Source organism: Mesitornis unicolor, unplaced genomic scaffold, assembly GCF_000695765.1.
Source record: "Mesitornis unicolor isolate BGI_N332 unplaced genomic scaffold, ASM69576v1 scaffold13805, whole genome shotgun sequence".
Classification (NCBI taxonomy): domain Eukaryota; kingdom Metazoa; phylum Chordata; class Aves; order Mesitornithiformes; family Mesitornithidae; genus Mesitornis; species Mesitornis unicolor.
This window is the reverse complement of record NW_010186243.1, coordinates 65,793-81,119: the sequence shown is the minus strand read 5'-3', so window position 1 is coordinate 81,119 and position 15,327 is coordinate 65,793. Positions and strand designations below refer to the sequence as shown.

General features: G+C 36.9%; 1 protein-coding gene across 1 annotated transcript in view; it reads left to right on the top strand.

Moving 5' to 3' along the window:
* Nucleotides 1-15,327, top strand: part of LOC104541117 (E3 ubiquitin-protein ligase CBL-B-like) — a gene marked incomplete at its 3' end in the record, with an annotated part of 86,734 nt that overhangs the window by 7,546 nt on the left and 63,861 nt on the right. Inside the window, 1 exon segment of the mRNA XM_010185091.1 lies at nucleotides 1,737-1,987. Within this exon segment, the coding sequence (XP_010183393.1) occupies nucleotides 1,737-1,987 (251 nt within the window).

Genomic DNA, 15,327 nt, shown 5'->3' with positions numbered 1-15,327 from the left:
TGCTGATGTGTAAATTTCTCTGTGGGAAGGACTGTCCTACAACACATTAAAAGTGTTCCTGATCCATTACTTGGTCTAGTAGATAGGAAAATAATAGACATTACTAAAGTAACAATGGATCAGTGAAATGAGAGGAGCTATTGCAAATGTCATGTTTTAAATACTGGTGTTTGAATGTTGATAACTTTTCTATAGTAGTTCTGAGTTTGCCCTGTTCTAATGGTGCTAGACTTCTTTTTTTAAAACTTGTTAGTGTTTGGCTTTTGTCCACTCTTCTGTCTTAGTTTTTCTAAGTATGACCTCAGGTACCTAAATCTAATTGCTTGGTGTGTGTTTGTGTGTATGTTTTAGAGGGGAAGACAATCACTTGTTTGCTTTGCTGTTAGGCCTGTAAAGGTCTGTTAGTGGCAACAGTCTTAAGGCAGTGAGTTTCTTAGTGATGCAGATCTAGAAATTGAAAGGAGGGGTCAAAAATGACAATACAGCTTTGAGTTTGAAGAGGTGGGTATTATAGGATATGAGTTTGTTCCCATTTCCTCCCCTCCTGGGAATACTCAAGACTGTACTTTTTTGAAGTAGGAATAGGAGTCTACTTTCAGCAGCATTAAGATGTTTTTACAGCCTTGTTAGTTATCTCAAAAGAATGTCAAAGTCACTAATACATAATGTGGCAATGATACTTGTAAAACTTTTATACCACATAGACAATTTTTTCATAAGTATTTGCATAGGTAGAGCTGCACACACATGACTTGATTGTGTTCTTTTGCAGTGTTTTAGTCGAGTGCGAATAGCTCAATGCAATGGCATTCAAAATCTAGTTAGTTTGGATCCCTTTTGCTTTCTGGTGCAGAACATTACAGAACAAACTATCAGAGAACTTAGGTAGCTAGGAGATGATTACCCTAATGTTGTGAATGTTCAGAAAACAAAACCAGTACCACTTTCTTCCAGAAACGTTTCTAGTGGAGACTAGATTCAAGTAGAGGTGTTCAATGCATCTGAAGCTTATTCTTTTAAGTAATACATATTACTCAATTTTTGTGCCATTTAGGAGCATGATGATTCCAAGTCCGTTAAGATGCTATCTTCTATTATAGCCATGAACTGGAAAACACTGACTTTATAATGTTTTGTTTCTTGGTTTACATCTCTGTTTGTGAGTGACTTAATTTCTGTCTGTTGTAGCTGTTAGCTTTTGAATCACTGGTGTTGTTCAGGCCATTTTCATATGTGTAGAGCTCTCAGACTTTAAATTCCTGTAGTTTCTAAGAGGCTATATTGTTGGATAGAGAAAAGAGAGAGGAAGCAGATGACAAGGTAACTTGTAAGTTCTGTTCTTAGTCGACTTTTAAACATCTATGGGGAAGCTCACCTGCAGCAAATGGAACGGTATGAAACTACTGCTCTTGGCATTAGTTGCACACTGCGTTTTGATAAGACACTCCTTAGCATATAGTGGGCAGGCGAAGACTTTCTTAAAGTAAAAGCAAAACCCCAAACTGTGTAAGTAAGCTTGTTTGCTTTTTACAGATGCAATGGGATTAAGTAAAATTTTACATCCTTTGACTTTAGAGACTATGTTGGGATTACGTGTAATCTAAATGAGGTAGGATATAGTTCTTTGTCCCTGGAGGTTAGACAGACATGCTTGTACCTGTTGGTTTTAAGATGTCAGATCAGTTTTTATCCTAACGTATTTCTTGTCTTTTACATTTTCTTGTCTTTGCTTATAGGTAAGATTGTGCCAAAACCCAAAGCTTCAACTCAAAAACAGCCCACCTTACATACTTGACATTTTACCTGACACTTATCAACATTTGCGACTAATACTGAGCAAATATGATGACAACCAGAAACTTGCACAACTCAGTGAGAATGAATATTTTAAAATCTACATTGACAGTCTCATGAAAAAGTCAAAACGGGCTATAAGACTCTTCAAAGAAGGAAAGGAAAGAATGTATGAGGAGCAGTCACAGGACAGGTAGGTGAAATATTTAAATATGAAGTAGATTGTCTGGCCTGTCTGCATTCTTAACACAGTTTATCTGCAGCCATTGTGTCTTGACATTTTTAATTCTTTAAAGAGCAGAAATATTTATTGTTAGGATTCATTGAACCTGCAGGCCAGTCAGTCATTTGCTGGATTTGTTCCACTGTGTGCTCTTATCTGTCACTTTGTGACCTTTAAAACCAAATGCTTTTCCTTCATAAAACATTGATTTCATTGCAATGTCTAGTTCACAGGGCCTTACAATATGTAGTTTTTCCTCTGCCAGAGCGTGTCTGTTACTTGGAGTGAGCTTGACCTCCCTACCCCAGTTCTTAAAACTGTGGGAGCTGTGATGGATGTTGACTTAGAGCTTTCACAAATGGGGAAATAGAGCAAAACAATATTCGTGGTTTTGAGATGATCTGTAATATTATTATAAGGTGATGATAATGTAAGTTTCGTGCTGAGAAGCTTTTTCAGGAAACTAATGGATTCCTGATTTGCCGTGGGTCAGGTTTAATAACAGGGATTAATGTCCACTTTGTGTACTCTTGGTGGTGAGTGAAGAGGTTTTTAATATTTTATTTTATTATCTAATATTTTAAAAGTAGTATATCAAGAACTGCTGTGCAAAATCTGCGGTTTTGTTTTGGGAAGGAGTACAACAGTGTTGTGGTAGTTAGACTCTGCCATGTGGGGTACATCTTTAAATCTATTCAAACAGAAGATATGGTGCTGCTTCCAAAGTCTCCTCTTTTCAAAGGAGATAGTGGGGAATGGGAGATAGAGAGGAAGCGCATGAAGATTTGAATCCCTGCCATTCTTTCTGCAACTGAGCTTGCGGGCAGGTTGCAGTATAGCTTTACAGCTGATAGAAATGTTGGTAGAAGCAGTGAAATGTCTACATTCTTGTAAATGTCACTGCTGTTATGTTTGATTTATACATATGTTCCTTCCAGATCTTTAGCAGCGATTATGGCTATTCGATATACTGTGGTGGTCTCCTGTGCTTGATAGGGGGTCTGAAGCTTCCTTCATGTCAAAGGAAATTTTTTAAAAGTATGTAAAGACTGTCCAATTTTAAATGGGCTTGGAGCAGTTTGCCTAAGAGGAACAAAATGCACTGTTTGAACTGTTTTAGTGAAGAGTAAAGATCTTGAGGAATGTTTTTGTGTTTGAATACCTAAGTATGTAAAGAAATGTTTTCACTGTAGATGCATTCTTACCAGAAGCCCTGGAAGAGTTGTTCAGTGCTGAGCCTGTGGATTCTTTTTTTTAATATCTTATTTGTTGTATGTACCAAAGTCATTGTGTTGCAAAGGAAATAAGAACTTTTTATGGTAAGAGAAATTGGACATAAATGGTTGCATTATGTAAACAGGTTTTGTTTTGACTTCCTATGTTGTATGAAACCCAGATTTACGTGTGGTTTTGATTACAGTTAGCAATAAATTAAAGCCCATTTCAGTGTTTTTCAATAACAGTCTGTGATATGCTCTGTGCGGTCATTCAAACAGTGTCTTAGTAACTGTATCTAGTTGCTAGATTTGCCTTCTTTCCAATTACCCACTTAATTTCCTGCATAAGGGTAACAGTGGTGATAAAAGAATGTCTTTTGTGAAGCGAACAGTGTTTGAAGAAGGTGCAGTAAGCGTATTTGCTGTCATTTATTTGGGCCATTCTTGTGAGATGGTTGAAGGAGAGGGATTTTAGAACAAAACATTTTGATTGAATGCAGTTCATTATAACTACTTTAGAGTCTCTGAATTTGTATTTCAGAAGGTGACAACTATACTCTTTTGCTCGACTCATGGAGTTTAAAGCTTGAGGAAAGGCGTACAATGGAATTTTTTCTCTGGTGCTAAAACTGTTAGTTGTGTTTCCTATACAAACTGCATCTTTACTGTATGTCAGAATACTTAAAAATGTCCAAGCGTTGTTTCAGTGGTTCATGCTATTATAAGTTAAAAGCTACATCTTTTTGACATCGGTGCACTCTCTTTCATCTACTGGTGATGTTTCATCTGTATGTGTGTCTTTAGTTTAAAGTTGAATAAAGGTGCGCTTGTTTGCTGAGCCCTATGACTAGGAAGTTCCTGTTTGCTCTGCAGTGTTTCAATGTGTACTTAATCGTGTTAATTCTTGGTAATTCGGTAAAAGGAGCTGTTAATGTTTTTAGCTTCTTTGCTTCCAGATATGTCTGCATTAACTCAAGTACCTTATTTTGTAATGTTATAGTGTAAATGTAGGAGTGATCAGTTAAATATGTTTTTTTGAAATGTTACTTGAAATGTCATTTTTAAAATGACTGTCAAATGGAAGTGTAGTCAATTTAAAAGAAGGGGGAGGGGGGTAAGCCAAAAGACTCATGTTGTTACCTGGCCAGTTTGTGGTTTTCAGCCTTACGTTTCTGTTTTGTTTCTGTTAGTGTGGTCTCTTGAGAAAAGGTCATCATGAAAAAGAGAATCTGGTTGCTTTTGGAAACACTCTGTGTATATATTCGATTGATATACTTTTAAACTCTTAAGGTTATTGAATAATCTTTTAACTTCTATAGTGATTGTACATTTAGGAACCAGCGCCAATGTACATGTGATTTTATTTATCTGATGGCACTAGGGTTACTCTGTTTTGAGTAATTTGTAATGAATTTTGGTCCTCAAAGATCCTGTGGATGAACAAGATGGTGTGCCAGTCAGATTACGTACAAGTGGCTAAAACTAAAGCTTAGACTGTGACGGTGTTGTCTCTGTATCGTGTGTTCCATGCCTAATGCATGTGATAGCCATTTAAGAGCAGTAGGTGCTCTATGGGATGAGTCTTGGTAAGCAGAGAAAGTATGGCTTACAAGTTCTCTTATTGTATATGAATTGCATCTACCTTCTGGGTATGGTGTCCAGTATAAAATTGTCCTCTCATAGTCCTCTGGCTTAATTAAGTAAGAAGATGATCAATAAATGCTGTAAACTGAAGTTCTTCTAGGTATGAACTAATTTAAAGATATTTTTTGTCACAGATTTTACTTTTTTAAGGTTATTAACATAGACCTGATAAAATTACTGGTTCAAGTATGTCTGCTCCCCACATAGGGCCTTCTGTGTCTTTGAGGGTCTGGAGTTTTTTTGTTGTTTGTATTGGGTTTTTTTGGTTGGTTTGTTTTGTATTCCTTCGCCCTCCCCCTCTTCTTGTTTGTTGGGAAGTAGACTAAAGCTTGGAGGCATAATTTCTGTGAAGTCCAAACTTCCTTTTGTCTTGCTGCATTCCAGTATCATGCATCCAGAAAAAATTAAAAGCTTGTAGGCTGGCAGTAATTTTTCAGACAAATATGATAGCCAGGTGTAGAAATCAAGCACAGAAGTTGCAATAATAAGACTAGAGGAGGAATAAAGTGGCAACAGCAAGATTACATTTGGATTCATTCAAGGTGCTGGATATGGTCTTCAGGGCTAACACAACCATTTCTTGGATTGGAGACAAGTCAGAGCTTTCCTGTGCTTACCTGTAAGTGGTGTCCTTGAAATAATATGTCTTGAGATGGAACTTGTTTGTTGCCTGTTTTAATACTGCAGGCCTTCTGCTATATGACCTTTATGTGAGAAGAGGAAGAATGTAAAACCAGAGTGTATACTTACTTTTAATAATCTTTTAAATGCTGCTTGGGTCAGCCAAAATGAGTTAGCTGGTTGTCTTTAAGTGGCATTGCAGAAGTGGAAGACCAAGATAGGATGAAAGATGGATATTTCTTCAGCAGTCAGCAGAACAGATTAAGATGGTAAGAGGAGAGGAGCTGAGTTGGTCTTGGTTTCGATGTTGGAAGAGGTGTGCCTGTAGGAGGGGACCTCAGAGTCGAGGAAGTCCTTCAAGGATCACGAAACCACTCCTGTTCCTGTATAGAATGTCTTGCTAAATTCTCTTCCACATCGGCCATTTGGTGTCTTGATTCAAGTGGCAGGCTTCTAGGTTTCACAGCTTGATTGTTTTGTTAGTGCAGAATTCCTGTGTTCTTAAAGTCTTCTGGGGAGGCCTTACACCTGCGCTTCCAGTGATCTATCAGATTCTCCTTTGTTGCTGTTCATTTCTCTTCCTTAAGTCTGTGTTGACAGCTGTGATCTGTTTAAGGTTCTTGCCTCAAAGTCCCTGAAGTGGCACATCAAAGTACTCAGCGTTGTTGGTAGAGGTCTTCCTACTGCTGAGATTTCCAGCCTATTCCCTGCTTACTCTGAAAGCGCAGACTGGGTAAGAAGTTACAAGGGCAAGCAAGCATCAGGATGGACTTCAGTTACATCATCTGCAACATAGTAACAACCATTTGTGTACTTCTGCTCTGTGGTTAGAGGTAGTTTACCTTACTTTGAATTACCTCATCTTGTACCACAACTCGCTATTTTATTTACAGGAAGTTAGGAAGTTTCTGACTTAGCTAGGCTTGTAACTTGTCCATGGCTCCATCCAGAGGAGATTTTGTTGATTAAGAGAAGAATCAGGAAGGGTATATTTTTATTTCAGGATTATTTTATTTGGGCAAGTTAAGATTGTTTAGGCTGATGGTTTTCTTGTTTGACAAACAGAATGTACAGATTCAGAAAAGGATGTTAATAGCTCTTTTCAGAGAGCCAGTTTTGACTATTGGTTAACATCACGGTGATAACTTAGCTATTGTCAGATATGAAGGTTGGCAACCTTCCCCAAAGTGGGTTGGATTTGTAGCCATAATCTTGTGGTGAATGTTACTGGCTCCTTAGAATCCTGTGATTTGTCCCATCTTCTAAACACATTGTGTAGTTTTTGGTCTTCAGTGAATTCTGAGCTCAACAGTTAGACTATACATACCATCAATCTGTTGTCTGATGTAATCTGTAAACACCTATAGTTAAACTATGTGAAAAAGTTTTAGAGAGCAAGTATACTGACTGTTTTATTCTAACCTTGCTGGCGTTGAGGTAAAAGAATCTAGTATTTGGCCTTTCCTCTTGTATTTATTTACCTGTATTTTTAGATGATACCTTCACTATTCTTTGAGGAAAAGAATACCTTACTCTGCTTGTAGGGCTACTGGGATGTTGATTCATTGCTTGAACTCCTGTGCTGTCCGTAGAAAAAAAAGGGGCACTTTCTCTTTCAGTGTATATAACCCATAATACAGTAATTGGGAATGGAACTTGGCTACAGTAAAAAGCCTCTAATAAAGAGGCTTCTTCTGAGGAAAAGCAAGTGAATGACTGATACATGGGGTTGCATAGGAGAAGGAAATGCAGGGAGATGTTTTGTTTGGTGGGTGGTTTTTTTCTGCATGTTGTTTTTGTTTTTGCTTGCTTGCTTTTTTAAGCTTTTGTGTTATGGTGAGAATTTCAACTCTCTTCTTCCCTCCCTGTTCCTTAGAAGTGATGTAAAACCAGATGTGAACCCTTTAAGAAACCCTTTGGTGTGCTTGAACCATATGAGTAATGGAGCTTCAGTGCTAACGTGGTGAAGCACAAGCTGTTTGCTATTTTTGGTTCTAGTCTGAATTAACCAAGGAATGTTACACAAACGCACCTTTCACACAAAGAGACTCTTGTTGCAGAGGGCAGGTGAGAACATGTGGAGGTTACAAATGGTAGGGCAGTGTAATGACAGTTTGTTTTCAACGTAAGTGCAAACAGGCCGTGTGACTGCAGTTGTTCTAAGGCAGTATTTACCTTCTTAGATGTTTTTGATCATCTTCACTATTTGGAAGAGGGTATTACCAAATGACAACAAAGGAAGTATTAGTACCATATAACTTAAAGACAACTATTTATTCAGACTATAATGGAAGAGAAGTATTTTTAAAATCACAAATGATCCTAAATTTAAAAAAAGCTTGTAGATCCTTATAATTCATTTAGATCCTTGATTCATATCTAGTTGAGTGGAAGAGGGATAATGTGTGCACTTTGTTTGTCTTCTACATTTTACTGTTACAAAATCGGGCAGCATTTTCTATGTTAGTGCGAGATCTCCTTCAAACACTTCCTGCAGGTAGTGTGTTGATGGTCACATCTGAGCAGAGCTCTGCTGTTTGTGAGGGGTTATACACAGCCTGGTCTCTTCCCTTCTTGCATTTTGTGTAATCATTTCTACCTGTGAAGGATGTATATGGTGATGTTGCTGTGTTAAAATGCTGTAACACTTGCATTCACATTGTGCAGGGGTAAAAGCTCTCAAAAAGCACAAAGTTAGGGGAATCAGTCCTGCAGACTTTCCATGTGTTATATATTGATTTCCTTTGTGATAAACCTAATGACAGTTCTACTACTAGGATTATACAGTATGACTGATGCAATGTCTATACTGACATAGTTTTTCTACATTGTTCTATTTCAGCTTTAGAAGGCAATATAGGATGGCAAAATGAGCTGGGAAGAATAGGTGGTTTTCTGAAAATACGGTACTCTTGGTCAGAGAGGTCTGGAAATACTCTTACCTGATTTGGCGGTGAGGACAACAGTACCTCTTCTGCTTTGTAACAGCTCAGCTGCTCGCATCCCTTCCCCATGCCTGTCTGCATGGTCTCTGCAGGGAACAGCAGGGCTTTGGAGGGAGGCTGTGGTTGCCAACCATAAATAGAGCTGTATTCTTGGGTACCATGAAGCCTCATATCAAGAGAGCAGCTTTAGGGTCATCTTGAAGATCAGACAGCACTGACTCCTGAGTTTACTGTGTAGAAAGGAAGGCTCCTGTAACAAACCTGAAGGGATCTTTCATCGTTCACTTTTGAATGCATGGTTGATTTTTAGAATATTTGGTATTTGCTTCTCTATGTCAAAAGTATGGTATATTCAGTGATTAGGTACTGGTTTTACGGTACCTTCAACACCAGCCTTGTAGATGGCAGCTACTTATCATGCAAGAAGAAAGCCTTTAGAAGAAAGCGTCAGTTTTTATGAAATGTATGTCTAAATATATAAACATTACTTTTTAATTTCACATTATAAAAATAAATATTTTTGTTTCCCTAATATTCTGTGGCATTGTTTTTCATTTAAAATTAGAAACATGAAAGAATAAAAATCTGCTTTTATTTTATAAAGGAAAGGAAGTTGGATAATCACTTTCAAGTGCTACACTTACTGTTTAGTTAATAGAAACTCTTTTGCCAGTCTTTGACGACAGTAAAGCCAGTTTATGAAAACAGATCTACTGTAGTGATAATCCTTTTATGCCAAGAATGCTTGATCAAAAATAAGGCAAGAAGGCATGCTTGCTGTGTATCTAAACCTATAGTAAGGAAAGTTTCACTAACCTGTCCAGAGTAGGAAATAACCTTTGTCTGAAAAGGGATGAAATTCTGTGTTTTGATTAACACAGTTAAATCAAAGTTTGACTGAATTTAGAACAGAAGAGACAGAATGAGATACTGATGGAGATGATCATGGATGGAAATACCAGTTCCCTTCATTGAAATGTGAAGTACAAGAAAGAGAGAGTACTTGCATGAATTGCACTTGATAATCAAATGAATTTTAAAAATTTGACATGAATAAGCATCTCTTCTTCCTATTCTATTCATTCAATATTAAGTGAATTTACTTTTGTCATCTTAAAAACAGCACAGAAGAGTTAGTATTATTTAGTAAGTTGCATTCACAGTACATTCTGTGCTTGAAGCTTTATCAGTGGCTGCACATTCTCAAGTTAACTTTGTCTTTACAGATTATACAATAATACTCTGCATGCTGTAGAATGAGGCAAAGCTTTAATTTTATTGATACTGGAGGAACAAGGATTATTAGTTCAAAAAGCATGTTTGCCTATTGTCTTCACAAAACAGTTTTGCTACTGGCAAGATTAATATGTTGGCATGTTTCTTTTTATTTTACATTGAACGATTCCAAATGATTTAACAGTGTGTTTTCTGAGAGCCAGCTCAGGAATATTGTTTGCTTGATTTGAAGGAAAATGTAATACTTATATAGAGAGACTGTGCAATGAATGGTACTACTCAAAAAAAAAATATCCAAACAGGAGAAATAGCACACAGAAAGGACCAGCAGCAAATTGTGTCTCAAAAGAAGCATAATCATGTAACACAAATGAAAAGAAGTTCATGAAGTATCTTATATGAAGAAGAAAACTTCCTGAGCAAGCAGCCAGGTGACTGTCACTGGTATCTCATTTGTAATGTAGATGAATGATACATTTTGAATTTTTCTATTTTGAGTGCAACCAAGGTAGAGCTGAAGTTTTTATTATTGAAATATTTTTGTATCTGTCTCTTGCATGTGACAAAACATTGTGTGTTTTCACCATAGTTTGCTCTGATTTCATGATAAGAATTATAGTGCTGTCCTGTTCTATAACGGAAGGTCTTAATCATAATGTGTTTATTGCTTCTGTATGAAGTGAAATACATATTGAAGAATGTATTGACTTTATACTTGCAAGAGCTTGACAGGTCAGAACACTGGTGAAAAAGTAATTGTTAGTCCATTTCAGTAATAGTTGGTCATAATATACTTGGCTTCACTGGTTTTCTGGTATGTCTGATATAAGGTGGGTTTAACTCTTTCTTCCTAATGTGACATAACGCAGTATATTAAAGGAGCAGAAAGGAGCATTAAAGGAACATGAAAGGAGCAGATTTGTAAAAAAACAAGCATTTTCGGGATGCATATAATGAAAGATTGTAATTGGTGTTAACATGTTGATTGAGCTAAATTTAATTTCGATGTGGATAACAGAGAATCTCCTACAAAGGGACTTTCACTTTTTATTCTTGAATGATCAGACTGCACAGATGTAATTTTAACATAATATCTGATGTACCACATATATCAGGACTCCATTATGAACCTGCACAGCCCACCTATGAGTTAGTCTTTTGCTATTGTTAACTGATCTTTGGCAAGCTCTGTGGATGTACAGTGAGAGAAAAATGTTGGGAAAAGTAATTGACTTTAATTACTTTTCCTCTCTATTTGATGGCATTATGGGAAAGTTTACAGAACAGTGTCTTCTCTTCCCCTAAGATAAAATAGTGAAACTATATGGCTTTGAGATTTGAAGCAACAATAAATAGGAAAATGATTGCTATCTTCTGTAGCAAAAAATGCATATGAAGATTACCTTATCTATTCCACTGTTCTTACATGAAGCTGTAACCAGTAATAGTTAGGACCTTAAATTGTGCTGTCTGTGATACTGAATGGATGTGTATGAAGAAGTAAAATCCACAACTGTATCATTTTAAACATTAGCCCCTGTTTTGCATTTACCTTGCTTAATGTAAATGTATTTACTGATACAAGAAATACTGAGTTATAAGCTATAGAAGTCTTATCAGCTCCTGATTAATTGCTGTTCCTCCTTCTTGAGCTCAAACCCAATGTATTGAACAACATCTGTTTATATTGGTATGGCTGAGAGTAGAGAATATCTGTTTGCTCTCAAAGTACTTGGCATATTGCAGGATTGGATTAGACCCTAGGCACCCGTGACAGAAAGAAAAGAGTCCATGGGCTTGCTTACAAGTCGATAAAATAAGTCTTTTGTGGAGCCTGATTAGTTACATCTAGGGTCCAGTGGTTTTTTTGTTGTTTTTTTTTGTTTGTTTTTTTTTTTCTTCTCTAGTGTCTGTTGAGTAGCTCATTTAAAGAACTGGTGTTTAAAAAATGACTGCCTGAGAAAAAAATTTGCTTCTCTTGTTGCAAGTTAAAGGCCATTAATGCAAGACAGACAAATGTATTAGCATCTGTTTTCAAACTGTTCCGATGGAAAATGGTCCTTAGCCAACAGAATATTCTCTGAACTCATCTCAGACTTGATTCTGAGTCATGAATATCCGTTGTGGGAAGTGTGACATGCAGGGTCAGTAATAAAACATCTCATACCTAGGAGCATTTGTAAGAGCAATGTTTAATTTTTTTAAAGCAGTTGTAGTTGGTGAGACTTTACAGGTGTATATCCAAGAGCAGACTTTTAATTCTAACTGCTGTCTAGTGGGAGAGTGTGTAAAGATGAAGAGAAGCACCTCCAGATCTTCTGCATGTCAACATTTTGAACAGGTTTACAGGGCTACAGGGGATTAGTCATTACATAAATTTTAAAAATGAAATAATCGTATTACTAGATTATTTTATTAAGGGTTAAACGTCAAACTTCCTGTATACTGTTCTTATTTTTGGAGAGCACTTAGTTTTGACAAGAAAAAACAATTTTTTTAAACTCAAAGCTGTAAGTGTCAGTGGATATGGTATGTAAGCCTTCTATCAGTACACTTGGAGTAGAGCTGTGTAAGTTGTATTTAATACCCTATAAATGTCATGTATATTTAAGGAAGATATAATGCAACAAATGGCGCCTTAAAACATGAACAACGTTGTTGTTCAAATATACAGCCTGTTGTGAAAATTCTGAAGTGGAGGTTGGTGTCCCAAACCTTAAGCCTATGTTCCAGATACCATTTGTCAATAAAAGTGATGACAATGTGTGTTAAGAACATTTGTTCGCCTAATACGCTACCAATAAAGGAGACGTCTGTGATATAACTTAGCTTGTTTTTAATCTTTTTTAATTTCTAAGTATTTGTTTTTAAACTATTAGGGAAAAAAAAACACCTAGTGTTTGTATAATGAAATATTATCCTAACTTTCAGTTCTGAAACACTGATATATGGAAAGTACATATTCAGTTCCTAGGTCATCTCAATGATGCCGAGTGGATCATAATTAACAGACTGTACTGGTATTTTTGTTAGAGAGTCTGGACATATGCTTTATTTCTAGTTAGGTTACTTTTTACTGGATACCTCAGTCATTGTAGATCACTTAGGTCTGTTAAGTATTATGCCATTTAATTCACAGTGCAACACTTTCAGATTTTCCTAGAATAAAGGGTAGTATTTAGGGTTCTATGCTTTTGGCTATAGCAGCAGATTAATGGTGGATGACAGGAACGCTGATAAAGGCTTGTGTCTCTTCTAACTTCATGTGAATTTTTAATCCCCTTCATAACTGCATCCTACTGACAGCTTATTCCCAGTGGCCAGTGCTTCAGTGTTTTTACAACTTAATGATACATGTTCTGCACTGCAGTTGGGAAAATACAGAAAATGTGGCATATATAGGCCATTTTTTTTTTTGTCTAGCTGAGGAAGTCATATGTCAACAGGCTCCTCTTACACTGTTTTTATACGGTTGTCTTTAGAATAGCAGACTGGAAGACTATATTGCATTATTTTGTTCAGAACTCTGCATATCCTTTTTATTCCATGATTCCTGGCTGTAGCAAAAACACAAAGATTCAAAGCAAAAAAAAAAAGGTACGTAACATCCTGTTCATGTGTTTCCTTTTACTGCTAATCCCCATAATTAATGCCCTATGAGGAATGGGGCTGTAATGACTTACAGAGCACAGTAATGTAAAAGGACAGAGCTCATCTGGGAGGTGTTCAGTGGTATGGATCGCTGGTGACCCAGTTGGTGCGCAGCTGTCCTGCAGCCGATGCATATGTGGTTTCATGAAGCACACGCATATCTGTCTGACAGGCCATGATGATGATTATCTGAGAGGAGCCTTGCCTTATGAAACTGCTTAGTGCCACTGAGAAAGAGTAGTTTGTTTTCTCTCACTTTCCCACTTTAATTGGGAGGGAGAAGAGAAAAATGGGGGAGGGAAGCTCTTCTGTGAGGGTGGGGATTGTGAATCCTAGCAGTCACTTTGAAATACTCTTTAATGAAGAGTCATGTTTGAACACCACATAGCAGTTTTTTAGTGGCTTTATTAAAGGAAGTGCCCATGTGAAATGCCCTTCTGAAAGGGCTGAGGGGTTTTAAGAGTTGTCATTTGTTTGTGCTGTATGAATTTAGTGTTAATGCTAAGCTGTAATGAGCAACACAGAAGATAAACATAGCTGGTTAGAATATTAAAATATATTTTCAAATGGATTTAGAAGATAAACTGTTGAATACTTGTTTTAAAAGTCAGTCCTTTATTAAATCTGATTTATAGGAATGCATTTTGTTGTTGGACTGGATGAGTGAAAGGAGTTTTGACGAATATTTTTCTCAAAACCTATAAGCTCAACCCACCTAGCTACTGCAGAGGCGATGGCTAGGGAAGAAATGAATGGCTAAAATATTAAAGAAATAAATCAGATTGTTTATTCAACATAAAGCAACAGAAGGACAACACACATCTTATAGGATCTGTCATAATGTGGTAAAAGTATCTAGTGGCTAAATCCTTCCAATATAATGGAACTGAGAAGCTGTTTCTGTTACAGCAGTTTGAGGCTAAATTTATGAACAGCTGTCAGGAAAAAGAAGTGTAAATGTACTATTCCCCTGTTTATTTGCTCTTCCTTTTCAGGTAGTCCTCTACTCTGCAGCAAGTCTTTCCAAGGCAATCTTTTTCCTTGGGCAATCATTTATTCACACTTGTTTTAAGCATATTAGGGAGTTCTGACTGCCTTACATTTGGTGTGTGTAAATAAACTGGGGGGCATGGAGAGGCCACAGTGACAAGTAAGCCTTGCAGTGAAATCAACCAACAGCTGCAAAGACACTGTTTAAGCTGTGGATATCCATGGAGGTGGTATTGAAGATACCTGTCCCATTCTTCAGTATCCTTGTGGAGCACCAGTTCCATACATGCCAGCCACTTACTGTCTAAACAGAAGGCAGAGTATTCGTCACTGGAACCTTGTGCATGGGTTGGAGTTGCCAGGAGAAGAAAAACACAGTTACTCAAAGTTCATGTTGTACTTTACCCTGTACATTTATGCCTGGAAGCTCCTACAACTTTCTGGTTTGGTGACTTTTTTGTTTGTTTTTAGTAGCTTAGCTAAGGTAAGAATCTGGTGTGAAAGAAAATGAAAAGGTAATGGTGATTTTAGTACAATTCTTATATACTCTATTCCTGGATTTTCAGTGTGCTTTATGTAGCAGCAGATGGTCTGGCTATTGTTTCATTATTCTTCTGGGAGTCTGACCCTCTCTAGTGGGTGTGTGCTTTAGCAAAAAAAGGGCAACTAAAGTAAGTCTTTGTAGTGGATGCAACTAAATGTATTAAACTGTGTTGATGACCTCAAAAATTCTAGCTTTTAAGATTTGCTTTTATTTAAATGTTTAATATTGTGTCTTAAGTTCTGTCAACAAGGTGGGGTTGTGTTTTTGTGTTTGTTTTTTGTTGTTGTCTTGGTTTGGTTTTTTTGTTTCTTTGTTTTGTTGTTTTTTTTTTAAGTATCGGGGATACTTTTGATTCAAAAGGTTTGTTCACTGTCAGAAGCACCGTTTTGTGAAACAGCATAATCTTGCCATATGCTTTGGGTTTCATTAGAGATACTGTGAATAAGCAGGATGAGTGCTTTC